This window comes from Typopeltis vanoorti, chromosome 22 (assembly GCF_054136105.1).
Source record: "Typopeltis vanoorti isolate ZY-2024b chromosome 22, IOZ_Tvanoo_1.0, whole genome shotgun sequence".
In the NCBI taxonomy this organism is placed as follows: domain Eukaryota; kingdom Metazoa; phylum Arthropoda; class Arachnida; order Uropygi; family Thelyphonidae; genus Typopeltis; species Typopeltis vanoorti.
The window spans coordinates 32,496,229-32,514,632 of record NC_143570.1 but is presented as its reverse complement, the minus strand read 5'-3'; the positions used below and the strand labels follow the sequence as shown (position 1 = coordinate 32,514,632).

Genomic DNA, 18,404 nt, shown 5'->3' with positions numbered 1-18,404 from the left:
TCAGGAACAAGAGGGAGGAGTTTTTGGCATTGGTTAGTGCAACTTAGCCAAAAGTTATAGGCATTAGTGAGACTTGGCTAACAGTAGATGACGTAGTTACAGAGATTGAATGTAAGGGTTTAGTATTTTCAGAGAAGATAGGATGGCAGGAGGAGTACTGCTGATGATAGCAGATGAATTGCAACCAAAAAAGAATAGGAGACAGTTGGGAGGGTGGCTGTTCATTTGAAGAAATCTGGTGTGATTAAGGTCAATAAGATAAAATATACAATTGGTTGTTGCTATAAGCCAGGAAGTTCCACAGATGATCTGGATGACATGCATCGCAATTGGGGGGGGGGGGGCAATAATAATATATTTTTTTTAATCCCTTAGCTGGTGCGTGGATTGGGTTGGGTAATTTACAGCCCAATCCAGGCACCAGCTAAGGGATTAAAAATATATATATTATTATTATCTGAGACCTCCAGGGAGTCAAGGACTCATCGAGGGAAGCTGTAAATTACCCAACCCAGCTATCATACCTTCCCTTAAATTCATTTACATTAGATACACTCACTACCCCCTAAGGGAAAATTATTCCACTCACTCACTCACTGCTCTCTGGGAGAAAAACTTAGCTCTTACCCCTTTCTTGACTGAGAACAACCTTAACTTCCATAGATGCCCCCATGTTCTCTCCCCACCTTCCACCTAGATCTTGGTCTTTTTCCTGTCATCTTAGAATCAAATTCCTGCTTTGCTAACTTTCCTCTTCCATTCTTATGTGACCATACACCACCTTAGATTAGCTCTGCTAATCTGAGGGGGGGGGTCACATTCTTGCATGGTAACATTGTCAAGTTCCTTTCTAATATCTTCGTTTTTAATATGATTTTGCCGTTCATGCCATCTGTTTACTCTCGAAAATAAAAAGTTAGAAAAAAATGAAAAGTTTAGAAACAAAGTACTTTATCTAGTCTTTAATCAATGCTTTATTTCTAAACCAATTTTCAGATCTACAACTTATATACTGCTAGTTTGATGTTTTGACTAATTTCTCTTATTTCATATAAGTGTATCCAAATGTCTCTGTACTTTACCAGCTTTGTTTATTCCGTTGTGTATTTCCATATTTAATTTATCTTCTTCACTAAAAACTGTGCCTGAATAGATGAAATATTTTACTTGTTCTGTAGGTTCTCCATTGAGAATACAGCTAACAAAAATGGCTTTGATATAACACTTTGGTCTTTTTTTTTTTCCCTGTTAAACCTTCTATCTAGTAAGACCTTATTTATCATAATCCTCAAACTGGACGTATTCTTGGTGCTCTGAACTTACTTGAACTGATCTGTTTGCCCCTAACATGAAACTCCATGACAAAGAATTTTGTAAATAGATAGAAAGAGGAGGGGAAAGATCAAAGAAAGAAAGGATCTTATTGTTTAATATTTCAAGAGTAATTTTTGAGTGGACAGAATTAACTTTCTGAAGAAACACTCATGGGTTAGATATTTTCATCCAAAGACAATCTAATGATATTCTTCAAAATTGAAGACTAATATTAGATTGATACTAATAGGCTAATACTAATATTTCATGGTAGACAAACTAAACAAGTACAGGGTGGTGCGCTGATGCTTCTTATCATCATCATCATCCAGTGCATAAGTTAGGCATTATTACAGTATTACTGTATCTCGTATACACCTATTATGACTGACAGATTCTCTTCATTAAAATAAAAAAACTGTTTTATTAAAACTGCTTTCATCTGTAATGGTTCCAATTCTGATATCATCCCATAATTAATAGACTTATTTTTCCTCATTTTCAAGAAGGCATACCAGAATTTCCTTTCCACATGTCAAAGGTTTGTTTGAAAAACTCTCCAGACTTCAATGCCAAATAAACCTTCAGGTCTCCTTCCATTCATTTCATAAATTAAACTTGTTCCTGCAACATTACAGAGGAAAAATATCCTGCTCTTTCATATGCAGAATTTATAAAATTCCTTTATAGAACATCTGTATACATATCCTGATGTATACAGATAAATTTTTTTTCACTTTATAACTAAACTTGAAGTATTATGCACAAATGAAAAGAATACAGTTACTAGTAAATAGCTGAAGACAGACAGAGAGAGAGAGATGGAATAATTTTTAGACTGAGTCAGAGAAGAAAGTTCCATTAGTGGTCTTTCATAAAGAAAGAAATTCGTTTAAATGTTTTAGCTGTTATGTTAACAAGGTGACTGAAAGAACAGTAATGAAAGAAATTAATAGAAATTTGGAACGTGATATATACATGAAGTTTTTTCATATAAAAAGAAGAATGTTTAATGGGCATTAAGAATTCCATTAGAACAGTACTGACTTCGTTTTTTGGAGAATATACATGGAAGTAGCATTCTAAGTGTTTGATCATTTTTTCTTGGAATTACTTTGTATAAGAAGAATTAGGAAGTTGGGAATCTTGAAAAAGAAATTAAGAGGAACATTTTTTGTTACTTTTCTTCTGGAAGGCATTTTATGGAAGAACATGGGAGTATTCAGAATTGAGGATTTTATTATCCACCTCTAAACTCTGGTATCTCTTACTGTAAACAAGAAATCTACAATTACCAAAATTTTTCAGGAAAAGAATTGTTCCCATGAAGAGTTAAAGAAGTTGCTTCATTCAAGTATTATTTGAAGTGCAGCTGAGTTTAAGGGAACTAGTAATGTCTTTTTGCTTGACATGTTTTGTTTTGTTGTGAAGGCAACTTCCACAATAATTAAATAAAATCTGGGATCTTACTTGTTTGTCTGGATTCAGCATGAAAATCTGATATCCACCTGCAGTCTATTTCTACACCTTGTTGGTGTGATCGTTCATATTAGAGGCATGCAGATTGATTTAAAGAGCACTAATAATACATCCAGTTCTGTGATTTTGATAAAATGCCAATCATGGGATTTGTACCAAAAAAAAACATAAAATGTTACATCAAAGCTCATTTTTTTAGTTAGAAAGATTATATGAAAAAAAAAAGCTGTGACGCTCGTATTCATCAATCAGTGATTGTCGAAAAACTCCCAGATTTGAGCAGTTATCTTGTTTTAATACCCCTATGCAAAATATATCTATTACTTAGTAATATCTTGCATGGGGGTATTAAAACAAGATAACTTTGTTACATTTTCTAAATTTAGCAATGGCCATTTAATTTTTTTTAATAAAAACAAGGAAAAGCAAATGTTTAGTCATATGTTATATGTAAATATTTACATAAAAGTATAATACCATACTCTTGATTGGGAAACAAAAGGAATAAACATAAATGGAGAAACGCTGCATCATCTGAAATTTGCAGATGATATTGTCCTAATAGCAGATAATCTTGAAGATCTAGAAGAAAGGTTAAATCAGCTAAATGAAGCCTCCAGGGTAATTGGATTAAAACAAAATATAGAAAAAACAAAAACAATGATGAATAAATATATTAACCATAGAACTGTCAAAGTTGAAAATCATGAAATAGAACACGTTAATTCATATGTATATTTGGACCAATTGTTATCCTTTGAGGAGTGCCAAAGAAAAGAGATTGAACGAAGAATTCACCTTGGATGGATGGCTTATGGGAAAATGAGAGACATATTCAGAAGTGACATCCCTATGAGTCTAAAAAGGAAAGCTTTTGACCAGTGCATACTTCCTGTCCTAACATATGGAGGAGAAACATGGACTTGAACAGAAGCCCTAAACAAAAAGCTGAGAATGACACAATATCACATGGAAAGAAGTATGCTAAAAATAACATTAAGAGGTAGGAAGACAAATACCTGGATAAGATCTCAAACAGGTGTCATGGATATTGTAAAATACATTAAACAGGCAAAGTGGAGATGGGCTGGCCATATTGCCAGATGCAGTGATGGGAGATGGACTAGAAAAACAACAGAGTGGAGACCAATGGATGGAGCAAGACAAAGAGGAAGACCGAGAAGAAGGTGGAGGGATGAACTGGAACAAATTGCAGGAGTGATGGAATGGAGAGGCAGAAAACCGAGTGATCTGGAAAATCATGGGGGAGAACTTCATCCAGCAGTGGAGAGAACCAAAAGGTTGAAGAAGAAGAAGATAATACCATATTACATTTATAAGTTAAATGTTTGGTCATTTTATAAGTAGGGTGTGTGTGTGTGTGTGTACACACTTGATGCACTTCTATCAGATGCACCAATTTAGCATTAACACATCTTTCAGTTCATATCAAATATTAAGGAGAAATTAGAGGAGTTCATATCCTGCAATTGGTGCAATTACTTTAGACTTAATTCTTTCAGAATCCAGAAAATGATTGACACCATACTAAATTTAAAAAATAATAATTATAATAAAACTAAACAAACTATTTAAGATTTATTAAACAATATACAAGGCCTTCTTTTTTTTTAATGTAAAAGTCTTTTTTTTTTTTTTTTAATTCCTGTGGGACTATGCAGCATTTCCTTATTTTACATATATATCTTCTTCTATTCATTCACACTGTGCGTAAATATTATCTTTTGTCAGGTAATCAGAGAAAATGGTTCCCTTTATTTAGATTTCACAAATAAAGGAAACTGTTTTCCTTTATTTATGAAAAGAAATTAGGACTGTCTGTCATTTGCCCTACTTTACTGTTTGAGATTATCTAATTCCTCCACTTCTTCCCAAGAAAATAATTTACTTATGTCACTGGTGTCCTTGACATGGGAGTTTAAAAAAAAAAAAAAAAAAAAAAAAAAAAAAACTTCCATTTTAGCATTATTTCAAACATTTTTATAGAATATTTGTTGAATGCCTCTTTCGGTTAACTGTTCATAATCAGGTAGCATAAACATAATCAGGCATGATTCACCTTTGTTCAGCATTTTCAGAATGACCTGTTATTGTCACTTAAGCTGTCACCTGTTCCACTTCTTAAGTCTTACAGGCACTTCCAAAATAAATTCTCTTGTTTTTGTTTTCAAAATTTTACCTCTTGTTTTCTCTCTTTCTGTCAGAAAGATTCGCATGATTTCTGTGGCTATCAGAAATCTTATAAATCTCCTTGGTGTGCACTTGTTCGGCTAAGCAGCAAGCAAGAACTTAATGATAATTTATCACATTGTTAGCAAAAGAATGTCTTCACAACTAGCAACAGATATTAATGTACACTGAACAAATTGTGAATGAGAATAAATTAAGATTGAAATTATTACATTATCAGATATCTGGTAATTATACATTTAATCTAAAACACTATATATGTTTTCATTAAACATAAATATCAATTTCTTATTGTGCATATGGTTAGTACCGATTGTGTGAAGTTACAAAACCTAAACCTAATAAGAATTCTAATGTATGGTATGGGGGGGGGGGGTGACCATTTGAAAAAAGACATTTTTATAAGTAGAATTAATGCTGTTAACTGTGAGTCTCAAATGTATGTTTTGTTATGTATTCTGGGCAGTCATAAATCAGGGATAGGAGCTGGGGTTATGTAGTTTAAGTTTTTGAACAGCTTCAAGAGGTCAGGATGTAATGTTTAATAATTTTTGGAGTGCTTTTTTGTTTGTGGGTACAGTCAGCATCAACTTTAGTACATAGATGGACTACCTTAGCATTATCCCCAACCAATTTGTTGATGATGAACTTGTTTTGATGTGGTTTTTAATGCATAAAGTTCAGCAAATGATAGATTCCTTGGTGGATATTTCAGAATATAGCTGACTCCATCTCACTGGATATTATTGGCAGTATGAGGAGGGAGGCATTAGATGTCTCGCTCTGTTTTTGCTATGATTTGTAAACTAGGTGTTTTCCTTACTGCTATTGCATAGTTGTCCAAGGCTTGAGGGAATTGAAAACTACATTACTGAGCTGCAGCAGTGATAGATTGCAACTTATTCTGTTGGCTTTTGTATCTTTCTGGCTAAATTAAATAATAACCTCTCTATTATACAGAAGAAAATGCAATTTGAGATGCTTCCTGGAATATGCTACAGTACTACAACATTCTCCAAATTTAAACAGATAGCTGCTTCACTTTGTTCAAAATCTGGGAGACAATCATTTATCATTTTAAGACCTTTGGTAGAATTAGCAAGATCCTATCAATTCATTGACAGAGGGTACCAGCTAGGGCTTTAGGCTCTTGCCTTTTATACTGTCATCATTTGCTTCTTACTAATCTGAAGAAGTGAACTGAAATAACAATGGATCAATTACAATTTGTTCTGGAGGCAACTGAAGTTTTTGTATCTTTCTGGCTAATATGAATAAATTCTTCCTCTCGCCTATCATACAGAAGCAAATACAAATCTCAGAGACTGTTCCTGGAATCTACTACAATAGTCTCTGAATTTAAACAGATATTGCCATCCTGTTTGGCCAAGTGGTTAGCATATCCGCTCTCCAGCCAAAAGGCTGTAGGTTTGAATTCCACCATGGGCGGAATTCAAACCTACAGCCTTTGCTATGTCTGATTAAGATTGTCTGCGAAAGCACTAGTGGAGATAGTCGGCAGTAGATGACGTTGGTGTCAGATGATGAAGGTTGGTGGAGTAGTGAGATGAAGAGTTGATGCCCTCCCTCGATGAGTCTTTGGACTCCCTGGAGGTGTGATATAATAATGATAGCTACCTTACCTTGCCCAAAATCTGGAAGATAATTGCTTTGAGACATTTAGCAGACTGAGCATGATTAGATCACCATACCCATATGAATTTGTTTTACACTGGCTTTGTTTACCTTCCTGCTGGCAGGTAGAGATGTATCTTTGTGTTTATGCAAATACCTTGGCATGCAAGGCAAATTATTGGTCTAATAATTTAACAATGTATTATTAATGTTATTACAGTGAACACACCAAGATTGAGAGAGAGAAAAAAATCTGCCGAAAGATTGTATTAACAGTATACAAAACAGCATTCAAACCATTTTTAACATGAATTCAAGAGCTGGATTATAAATAAGGCAGTTGGTCATATACTTGAGACCCTGAGTTCTGAAGAAAATTATCAGAATGGCAGAACACACAAAAAAATAAAGATTCTGTATAAGAACTTAACCTTCTCAATATTCAGGAATGTACAAACAGAACTAATCTATATTCATGAAAACAATGACAGGATAAAGACCTGAGGAAAACCCCTATATAGGTGAGTTGGTTCCTATTTAGTAGGGCTTTAGAAAACTGACATGTGACACCAGATCAATTCTTACAGATTAATTCAGATCAATTCAGATAAACGGTAGAGCAATTTAGAAGATTATTGATTGGAAACCAGCTTTCAAATTTTATTTTGTGTTAGCCTATCAATATCTGGCACACCCCTTGAGGATATATAAGCATAATACTATATGATGAAACTGGTGATGTTTTTTTATCAAAGTTATTTCATCTTCTTTGTGATAAGTAAATATTTCAGTTTTGATTTAAATTGCACTACTTGCAGTGATAAAATTAGGCACTTCATTTCAAATGACACAGATTATCCAGTGTCTTGGAATGGTATTTAAAATTTCTGCTAAGGCTTCTTGCATAATTTCAGTTTTTGTTGAGTCAGACCAAATGTTTTGAACAATGCAAAATTGTTATTACTTGAGTTATTGCATTAGATGCAATGGTGTTAGTAGTAAAATAAGAATTTTAGGATTATTGTATTATAAAATATGCAGTTAATCAAAAGAAACTTAGTTAAGTATTCTGATGATCTAAACTACTAAATCATGTTAATTTGTTTACTGGTTTCTTCATATTTTAATTCAGAAAAAATCTGTATACATGCCATAAAAATAATAGTTTTCTTTTTGTTTACTTCTGCTTTTATCTGTTTAGGAGAAAGAAAATGGAGAAATCAGTATTGGGGATGTTCCCACTATGAAGAAACATGCATCGAAGAATCAGGCAAAAAAATCTAGTCAAGCTTCATCAGATAAATCTAAATTGGTTGGTTTTGCCAAGTTTAAAAATACTTTATAAATTACTAAAATTATAAATTTAGTTTAATCCTTTATTCAAGTGTGAGCAAACAAAGTTTGCGCCTGAAAATATCTTCAGAATTGGGGTAAGGTAGTACAACACCGGGCAACTCTTAGCAAAGGTGGAGCAAGTTAACATCTCTCCTATCTCAGTATCTCCCATAATGCAAAACACATCTCCTTGCAGATATGTATAATGTTATGCATTAAGGGACGGGCCACTACCCAGACTAGTTTCGACCTTTATTGAGGTCTCTTCAGTGGGAGCCAGGCCCATTTATATAATATAAATTATATTATATTTTAATCATTTTTAGTTAAAGACAAAGTTTGAAATCTCAGTGCATTTTAACAACTCTCATCATACAGAGTAAACAATAGTATTTTTCACATGTATACTGTTATATACTGCAAATAACAGCATTTGTTGTAAACAGTTAAACTACATAATATAGACTAATCTGATATCTTGTGTATTTTTATTTATTTTTTTTTTTTTGCATCAAATGATTAAGTGATTAACCAAGGAACTGCAGTCTTTTATGAAGGGATATGTCATTATATTTAAATTTTTAAATAGCCAGCTGAATTCTTTAGGCTTACAATTAAGATTAAGCCTCATAAGCCTCTGTTGTTACCTACAGTCCTATTTATCAATAAGTTGGCATTTCTCATGATTGATCTATGTGATTACAATTCCTCACTTGGAACTGGGTACAGGAAGCAAGCTTCATCCGTATTCATCTATATGTACATGCACAAAAAAGGAAAAGAGCTTAAAGTTGTGTGTAGTCATAGTTTAGGAACATATTATGAGACACTACATATTAGCTATTAGCAAGTGAAGTTAGAGATCCTTGATGTACTTGTTCTTCATTAGTTTTTTAACTTGAGTTTGTTGAATAGGTCCTCTGTGTACATCAAATCTTGTCAGTCCATTATTTTTCTTGCATTTAGCTGCTGATTAATGATGGCTTCACATGCTTCTTAGAATTTTATTTTGTACCTAATGATACTATTAAAAGGTTTAACACATCTAAACGAAATTTGAATTTATTTACAACTCTTATGTATCTCACTCTTGGAGTGCTTAACAGTCAAAGCTGTATAAATGAGAGGAGACCTCCACATAGCCTTTAAAGGAATGTAGAGCATCGACCAGGGCTTCTGACTTAATGTCCAATCCTCACCTTCTCATGGTGCACCCTGTTAGGTATCTACCTGGATGCTGAATGAACGAGGATGGGCTGGCAATTTGGGATTTAGCTGATCAAATTGTATTCTTATAGGCTTAAACCAAAACACAAAATGATGATACAACATGACAGAATTTCATGCCGGCTGTGACGTCACTTGGTTAAACAAGGCCCCCGTTGTTTTTACCAAGGAACCAGAGCAAACAGCAAAAGGTCAACTACTGGAACAAATCTGAAAACACACTCCAACTCAACATCACCAGAGTTCAAGATTGGTACTATCAACATAAGAAGCCTGAATGGCAAAGAAATGGAGTTAGCTGAGGAATTAGATAAGTACCAGATCGATATTATAGGAGTGACTGAAACATAAAAGACAAAACTGGTGAGATCTTTCTAAGCAATAAATACAAAATGTTATATTCTGGCAATGACAATCAAAGAAAATAAGAAGTAGTCATAGTATCCAACGCTAATTGTGAAGCTAATCTTCTTGAATGGCAGTCAGTCTCAAGTAGAGTGATGTGGGAAAATATCAGAATGGGAAACTGGACAATGAGACTTATTTGTGCCTATGGTCCCACAAGAAGGTTCTGCTAAGGTAGAAATGGAGGAATTTTTTGAGGCTTTAGAGAAAGCAACTGACACAATGAAAAAGGAAAAGTTGGTCCTTGTTATGGATCTAAATAGCAGAGTAGGAAATGATTGTCAGACATACAAAAATGTTTTGGGAAAATTTGGAGAAAACAGCAAAGCTAATAATAATAGCAAATACCTGTTGGATTTCTGCTCAGGACATGGACTGTTTATTACTAACACCATGTTCCAACATAAAAATGTGCACAATTTTACATGGAGAGAAAAGGAATAAGAAAATTCTCATTGACTATGTTATTGTCAATAGTGATGTTTTCTCCCTAGTGCAGGACACCAGAGCATACAGAGAATTTTAAATTAGAAGTAATCACTATTTAGTCTTGAGCAGGATAAAATTGAATTTCATATTGAAAAAAGGAACATATAAGAAAATTTTAAAGCGAATAAAAGTTGAGCAGCTCTCAGATGCAAACTGTAGACTAAAATACCCAAACATTATTCAAGAAAAAATGATGTATGGAGTAATTACTTCAAAAAATTGCTAAATGAAACAGTGATAGCACAATGATAAAAAAACGCTCATCAGGCATACAGTCAGGAATACAAAGCCATACTTGAAGTAGAAAAAGCCATCAAAGGCTTGAAATGAGGAAAGGCAGCAGAAGTAGATGATATTCAACCAGAAATGCTCAAACATGGAGGTATGAAAGTCTTACAGTGGCTGCACTGCATGGCTCAGAAGGCCTGGACAGAGGTATGAATTCCAAATGATTGGAGTAGAGCTCTCATAACACCCATATGAATTAAACTGAAGTAGCATCCTTTCATTTAAGTCATATCCAGGCCAACTATATCCCAAAAGTTTACTTCAGAAATAAACAGGTGAAATTTAACAATCATCCACAATACCTAGGAGTTATCCTAGACAGAAGTTTGACATTTAAATATCATCTAGGAAATATTGCTGGTACTTCTTGGGGTTTGCTGATGCCAACACACTGCGTATTACTGCACTGTCTTTGGTCTATTCTACAGCAGAGTATTGTGCTCCTGTATGGCTGAACAGCACACACGCTTTATTCGATGTCCAGCCGAATCAAACTATGAGGATAATCTCTGGACCTTTAAGATCTACTCCTGGCTACTGGCTCCCAACTCTCAGTAATATAGCCCCTCCCTCACTCTGCAGGACCCAAGCTTTAAGCAAATTATGGACAAAAATAATTGGAAACAGTTCCTTGCCTATCCACCAAGACATTTCCTTCCACACTTCACAAAGACCGAAATCCAGGCACCATGCCTGGAGGAGCGCAATACAAATAAATGACCAGAACTTCTACCTATGCGAGTCATAGGGGAGAGTATTGGTTTCAACGTACCTCCAATCTTCAAATCCGACATCTCGTCTGGAGGGCTTCAATCTCCCTAGACATGGCTGGACCACTTTAAATCGGATCAGAACAGGACATGGGAGATGTTTAGCATCTCTTGCATAAATGGAGCTGGTCCGATACTCCAAACTGTGAATGCAGAAGAGGGATCCAGACCATCAATCACATTGTAGTTGAGTACCCTATCTACTCATTCTCAGGTTCTAAAGAGGACTTTTTTAAACTGACCCCAGAATCCCTGGAGTGGATCCGGGATTTAAGGATTAAGCTCTGACCCCTGATTCTTAATTCTGATGTTAATCATTTCAACCTAGTGTACCCCTTTTAATATGATTTTTACAATTGTTTTTATGCTGTTTTATGTAATTTTTATGTATTATCCTGAGACCTGTACATCATACACTAAATAAAATAAATAAGTACCCATATATCTCATCTCATCTTCCTTTCCCTCTTTTACCTTGTGGTGTCGAGGGTTTATTAATCATTGGACCTCAAACCGTTCACAGGATAAGGTGGTCAGCCCTATGCCCCGATGTATCCTATGTCCATAGTGTTGAGTTCTCAAGGCTAGTTTGCCTGCTTTGCAGGATGAAAAACCCCCAGGATAAACTGGAGTGAAAAAACCTACTGTCCATGCCCAAGACTGGCTAACTTGGCTATGGCTGAGGAAGATCCTTCAGCTCCACACATCTTCGACGGGAATCGAACCTAGAGACACTCCTTCCCCAGGCATATGGTTGTGAAGCACAGCCACCAGGCTAACTGCATGGCCATACCCATATATAAAAAGAGAAATAAAACTGAATGTGATTATAGAGGTATTTCCCTACTAAGTGTTCCTGGTAAGATTTATGCAAATATGAGAAACGGTTGAGGATGGTGGAATGGAAGCTTGGGAAAGAACGAGATTTTCACTTTATGACAAACAGTTGAGAAATCATGGGAATATAACTAAAGATCTGTATTTAAGTTTTGTTGATCTGGAAAAGGCATATGACAAGGTACCAAGACATAAGCTGTTCAAAATGCTACAGTTGTATGATCTCAATGGGACATTATATCAAGCAATATTTAGTCTTTATTTGAGTTGTAAGTCACCAGTTAAAATTGAAAGAAGTACAGGAAGATGGTTTAATGTTAAATCTGGTGTGAGACAAGGATGTACATTATCTCCTCTGTTATTCATTATCTATATGGATCACATTATGAAGGAAAGTGGTATTAAACATGATATCAAAATTGGAGATGTTAATGTCAGCTCTTTGCTTTATGCGGATGATGTTATATTTCTAAATAAATTCGCTTCAAGTCTGCAACAGTCTCTGACTAAAATGAATAACTGTTGTAATAGATATGGTATGAAGGTCAACAATAAAAAGACAAAGACAATGAAAATAGGCAGAATCACTGAAAATATCAACTGCTTTGTGAATTCAGAACCTATAGAACAAATAAAACATTTCAGCTACTTAGGCACAATTTTTAGTGAAGATTGTAAATTAAATATAGAAATAGACAACAGAATCAGCAAAGCTGGTATGGTAGGAAGTCAATTGAATAAATTCACATGGAATAAGAGAGAAATTAGTTGGAACACTAAATTAGCTGTATACAAGACAGTGTTCAAAGTAATTTTAACTTATGGATCTGAGACCTGGGTCAGAAGTAAAACATTTGACCAAAGACTAGAGACTGCAGATATGAGTCTCCTGAGAAAGATTATAGGTGTGAACAGATGGCATCAATGGCAATATCATATTAAAAACAAGGATATAGGAAAGAACTTGACATTGTCAGCATCCATGAATGCATTAGCAGAGCTAATCTCAGGTGGTATGGTCACTTAAACAGAATGGGAGAGGAAAGATTAGCAAAACAAGTGTTTTCTGCCAGGTTGACAGGGGAAAAAAACCCAAGGAAGACCAAGATATAGGTGGGTTGATACGGTAAAAAGTGCCATAGAAGATTAGTCTTGACAGGTAACAGACTGATTTGGAGGAAAATTGTAGATAGGAAGTTAGTAATGATGTAAATTTTTCATGTAGTACTATCATATCCTGTACATTCCTTGAGGATACATGGCAGGAATTTGATGATGGTGATAATGTATCTCACTCACTGTAACATGAGCATTACTCAGGGAGAGAGCAATAGAAATTGTTATAATATTGAAAAATATTACCACAAAAGAAATGAGTCATACTTTCATGTGTCTTGAATATTGTCTGCTACCCTCACAACGATAGCAGACCATAATCTTTACTTTCCAAGAAACCACGGCATGTATAGTTGTATAATTCAAAAAATAAATAAAATAACAAGGATGATGATAAAAAAATAAATAAATAAAAAATAAGAATAAAAAAATTGACAATTTATGACAGTTACTTCTTGAATCTTGAAGATAGGCATGCAGTCTCTTTAGTTAAGATTAAGGCACCAGTGTATTGTTTCACATATTTCAAGGAATAGATGATTGAATTTAAGTCTACTAAATAGTAGTAACATCTTTGTCTGATACTACTACTTCCTCCTTATAGTGCTTTTATCCCACTTGGTGCAGGGTACACCATGATTATGCGACTATCGGAAACTCCCTGTTTCCCTCTGCGACAAGCTAAACAGCTTGTCGCAGAGTCTGGCATTTGGGGGAGGGGATATGACTATTGGCAAGTATGTGTGTGTAGGACTTCTGGGGGTTGAAAAACCCGAGTTTTCTATTGGAAAAAACCCATACTTCCGTATGAGACCTGCTAACTCACCTTCAGTTGAAAGAGACCATATAAAGGTTCCTCTTGTCTTGGACGGGGGAATCGAACCCAGGTCTTTCCCATCAAAGGGCTCTGTCTATGCTGACTGAGCTGTGGAGGCTCTCTTTGTCTGATATTAGTACTAGTGTAAAATCTCTCATAAGTAATTCCATAACTTATTATTTTCGGTTTTACATGGGTTTTAATTCTGAAAGATGTACAAAAAAGATGTGTAAAACATTTAATGAAATAATATTCATTGTAAGTTATTGTATTCAACAAGAAGGAATTTTCTTTGTTACTATAATGTAGCACAGGAGTCAGCAAATTTATAGTAATTTAGTAAAGAACAAAGAGGATTACCATAAGTGAAAAGTTTCAGAGACTTGCAAAGAATGACATCATAGTATCAAAGCATCAATAAGTGCCAAGGACAAGGATTTCGAAAAGCTCGTGAAGATGACATCAACACACCCGAAGGTGAGCACATGACAAGTTTGAAAAAACATGCAAATGTGAAAACAAAGGAAATCTAGGCCCATATAAGGAACTTCGTCAATAAGTAAATTTATCTATAGAATTCTCAGTGCTTATTCTTACCTGTGATCATCGACACTCGTGGTCGGAAAGTGAAAGAGAAGCTTCATTCATTTATCTCGGGTTTCTCAATGCTTACTCTTGCCTGTGATCACCACTATTCGTGGTCGGAAAGTGAAAGAGAAGCTTCATTGGTTCATCTTCAGAGTTCTCAAGGTGTTTTCTTAATTGCAAATCTCTGCCGTTCGTGGTCAGGAAAAAGAAAGAGAGGCATCGCTCATCGTCTACGTGGATTGCCACTACGAAGGAAACATAATGTCAAGATGTCAGGAAAGAAAGGAGCAACACGGTGACTGAAAGGAACAATAGGAAGATTCCTGTGAAACATTTGCTTGACGTGAAGATTGTTTGTGAAAAGGAAACTTGTAATTGTATTTCGAAAAAAAAATGTGTAATGAATGTATGCAACTATTGTATGTAATGCATCAATGAGACATCGTATAAATAATAGTAAATTAGGCTTAACCACCGTGTGTTTCGCGATCGCATATGTCACATTTAGGTCTTATGATAACTCAGGACTAAAGTTTAGAAGAATAAGGAGTTTGTATCTTCTTAGTGTATATACTGTGAATATTCTTTGGGTTTCAATAAATGGCTTGTAAACAACATACTGAACTGTGAACTGTCAGTGCACTATCTCCAGAAAAAATTCAAACCTGTATGTTATTTACAAAGAAAGAGTTTGAATTAACAAAAAAAAATTCGAACCTGTATGTGAGTAATATATACAGTGCTTATTCAATTGCTATGACTGATTTAAGGTTATAGTGGGATAAAGCGGGGATTACGATTTCAGATACCTGCATTGCCTTTGATTAACTCTTATACTCTCATTCTCAATATATAGTCTAGTTGGTGCAGTCGATAAACAAATAAATTTGCTAGACCTATAGAACGTGAAGGATAAGACATAGCATAAGCATATACATGGCAGCAGTCAGAAGTCCGACCATAATAACGAAGGTTAATGAAAGATGAAGGCAAAGCAGGATAGTGAAATATAGATAAATTTAATGAATGGTGCAGTTGACATAATCAACATTTTTAAAACTATTAAAAAGTAATAATGTAACATCTTTGTCTGATTTTGCTGAACTCTGTCTAGTGTTCATGGCATGAGTGAATCCTCTGATTCTAGAAATCTTATGTAATTGATCTCAGCAGAACAGCCAGTCTGGTGCAATTCGATGTGAATAAGGCACTTGATAGACACCAGGTAAGGATATTGGAGGCAGTTTATCTTTAATAGATAGTAGGAAGGAAGATAACTTTTATGCTGGTTTGAAAGTAGTGTATAAATTGTATTTGCAGAGCAGTTTCTTTATATCCATTAGACAACAAAGTGATTCCTATTTTATTTAATTCTTCTATAGGAAAAGACTCCAAAGAACAAATTGTAATTTGTGCTCCATATACAAGACTTATTATAATAACTATCTTGTGTGAAGGATGATGATCTGAAGCTGGGTGAATATACCTGCCAGAAAGAAATCTTCCTGTAGATGGAAAATTTAATATTGCCTATAGATTTATTAATTACTAAGGTATCCAAGAAGAGAAGACTGCCGTTAGATTCACATTCAGTGAAACTTGATGTGATATAAGGAGTTTATTCTGTCCAAAAAACTGAAGTAATTGTTTCAGCCTAAAACCAGACTGTAAATATATCATCAACTAAATGTAACTAGATACGAAGTCAAGGAAAAATAGTGTTAAAAAGTTGACTTTTCAAATATGCCATGAAGCAATCAGCCAAAGCAGGTGAGATTGGATTGCCCATGGCTGTTTCTTCTATTTGCTGATATAGTTTGTTCTACCATGTGAAGTATCTTGCATCAGTGGTACATTTAAACAAATTAATGGTGTCTTTCAGGAAAATTATCTTGTAAAAACCGAAGATGAGCAAAATACCTCTTGGAGAAGTGTGTAAATAGAGAAACCACATCAAATGAACCCTTAATTTCAGGACCAGCAAATGAATAGCTTCAATTTTCTCCTTGAAGTCAATGCTGTTGTTAATATATGAATTGGTTCACCAGTGAGATTTTGAAGAAGATTTGAAAGGTATTTCAAATCTCCTACTCATAATTTAGCAAAATAATGAGTAGTAGAACTGATGCAATTAATTATTGGACATAGGGGATAGCCAGATTTGTGTACCTTGGGAAGGCCATAGATATGAGGGGAAGCATGATGAATTCACAATTTTTCAACAGCATCTAAAGAGTATGTTTGGTCCATTCTGCTAAGATTAATCTTAAAACACTAAGATTACATAAGACTTCTGGAATCTGAGGGTTCAGGCATTTCTTCCCATGTCATGTACACTAGACATAGGATTTAGTGGAATTAGACAGATGCTACGCTGCAGCAGATTTAAATTCAATCATCTATTCCTTGAAATGTGAGAAACAATATGTCATTGTCCTAATCTTAATTAAATGGGTTGCATGCCTATCTACAAGTTTCTGAAAATAATTGCCATAAATTGTCATCATTTTTTATTATTGCTATTTTTTTTTTAATTACACAACTGTACCTAGCATAGTTCCTTGCAACTTTAATATTGTTGTCACCTGCTCACTCAGCTGCTGCTGAGACACATGAAAGTATAACTAATGCTCTCCCTCATTCTTGTGTTAATATTTTGAATCTTGTAATAATTCTTATGCTCTCTTCCTGAATGATACTCATGTACAGTGAGCAAAATATATAAGAGTTGTAAATGAATTCTAATTTCTTTTACGTGTTGAACCATTTTTTTATAGCGTCATTGTCTCCTGCATACATTTTTCAATAAAAATTCTAGAAACAGTCTTTTGTAGCTTGCCTTTAATACAAGTGTAGCATCCTAGTATCTTTGCAGTCACTTTTCAACTTCTTTATTATCTAAGCATCTGGCAAACCTACTGAAATCTCACATCAGGAAAACATCCTCTTATGCTAAGAACACAATACACTTCATAGAAATATCAAAGATATGAAATTAAAGAACTAAAGAAATTAAATTCTCTCTTAGATTAGGTTCTAAGAGAGAATTTAATCTTAGGTTCAGTTTAGATAAAGACACAATTGAAAGACTTAAAACTCATTTTGCAAGACCTAGATTTTATGGTCTTCCTAAAAAAAAAAAATAAAAATAAATAAATAAATAAAAAAATGCATAAGATTGACTTTCCTCTTCGTCCAATAGTAGATTGTATTGATTCTCCTACTTACTATATAGCCAAATATCTAGCTAAATTATTGAAATCTTACATTGGCAACTCTAATTCTTTTTTAAAAAACTCCTCAGATTTCTTAGAAAAATTAAAAAATGTCTCATTACAACCTACAGATCTTATGGTTAACTTTGATATAGAATTTTTATATACCAATGTACCTCTCAAGGAAACTTTAAAATTACTTGCTGACATCTTTCCTGAAGACATTATAAAACTATTCGATTTCGTAATACATACTGGATATTTCGTATGTCAAAATAAATTTTACAGCCAAGTAGAAGGAACAGCCATGGGAAGTCCTCTTTCTCCTGCTTTAGCCAACTTTTATTTAGAACATTTAGAAAAAGTCCTCTTCTCATCTATTTTCCCTCAAACATCCTTTTGGGTAAGATATATAGATGACATCTTTACTATTTGTCCACACAGCAAAAACTCTTTACCTTCTTTTTTAAACAGTATTAATTCCTTGCATCATCATATAAAGTTTATTATGGAAATAGAAGAAAACAACCAGTTATCTTTTTTAGACATTCTCCTCATCCGGTCATCTTCAAATACTCTTACAACTACAGTATACAGGAAACCAATGTTCACAGGTCATTATATTCTTAAAGAATCAGCCCATCATCCATGTCAAAAAACAGGAATTATAAAATGCCT

The 18,404-nt window shown here is 34.3% G+C and overlaps 1 protein-coding gene across 1 annotated transcript in view; it reads left to right on the top strand.

Annotated features, from left to right (window-relative positions):
- Positions 1-18,404, top strand: part of LOC150094285 (SH3 domain-containing kinase-binding protein 1-like) — a 305,169-nt gene that overhangs the window by 246,817 nt on the left and 39,948 nt on the right. Inside the window, exon 12 of the mRNA XM_090411774.1 lies at positions 7,841-7,951. Coding sequence (XP_090267900.1) covers positions 7,841-7,951 — 111 coding nt within the window. The remainder of the gene's footprint in view (positions 1-7,840; positions 7,952-18,404) is intronic.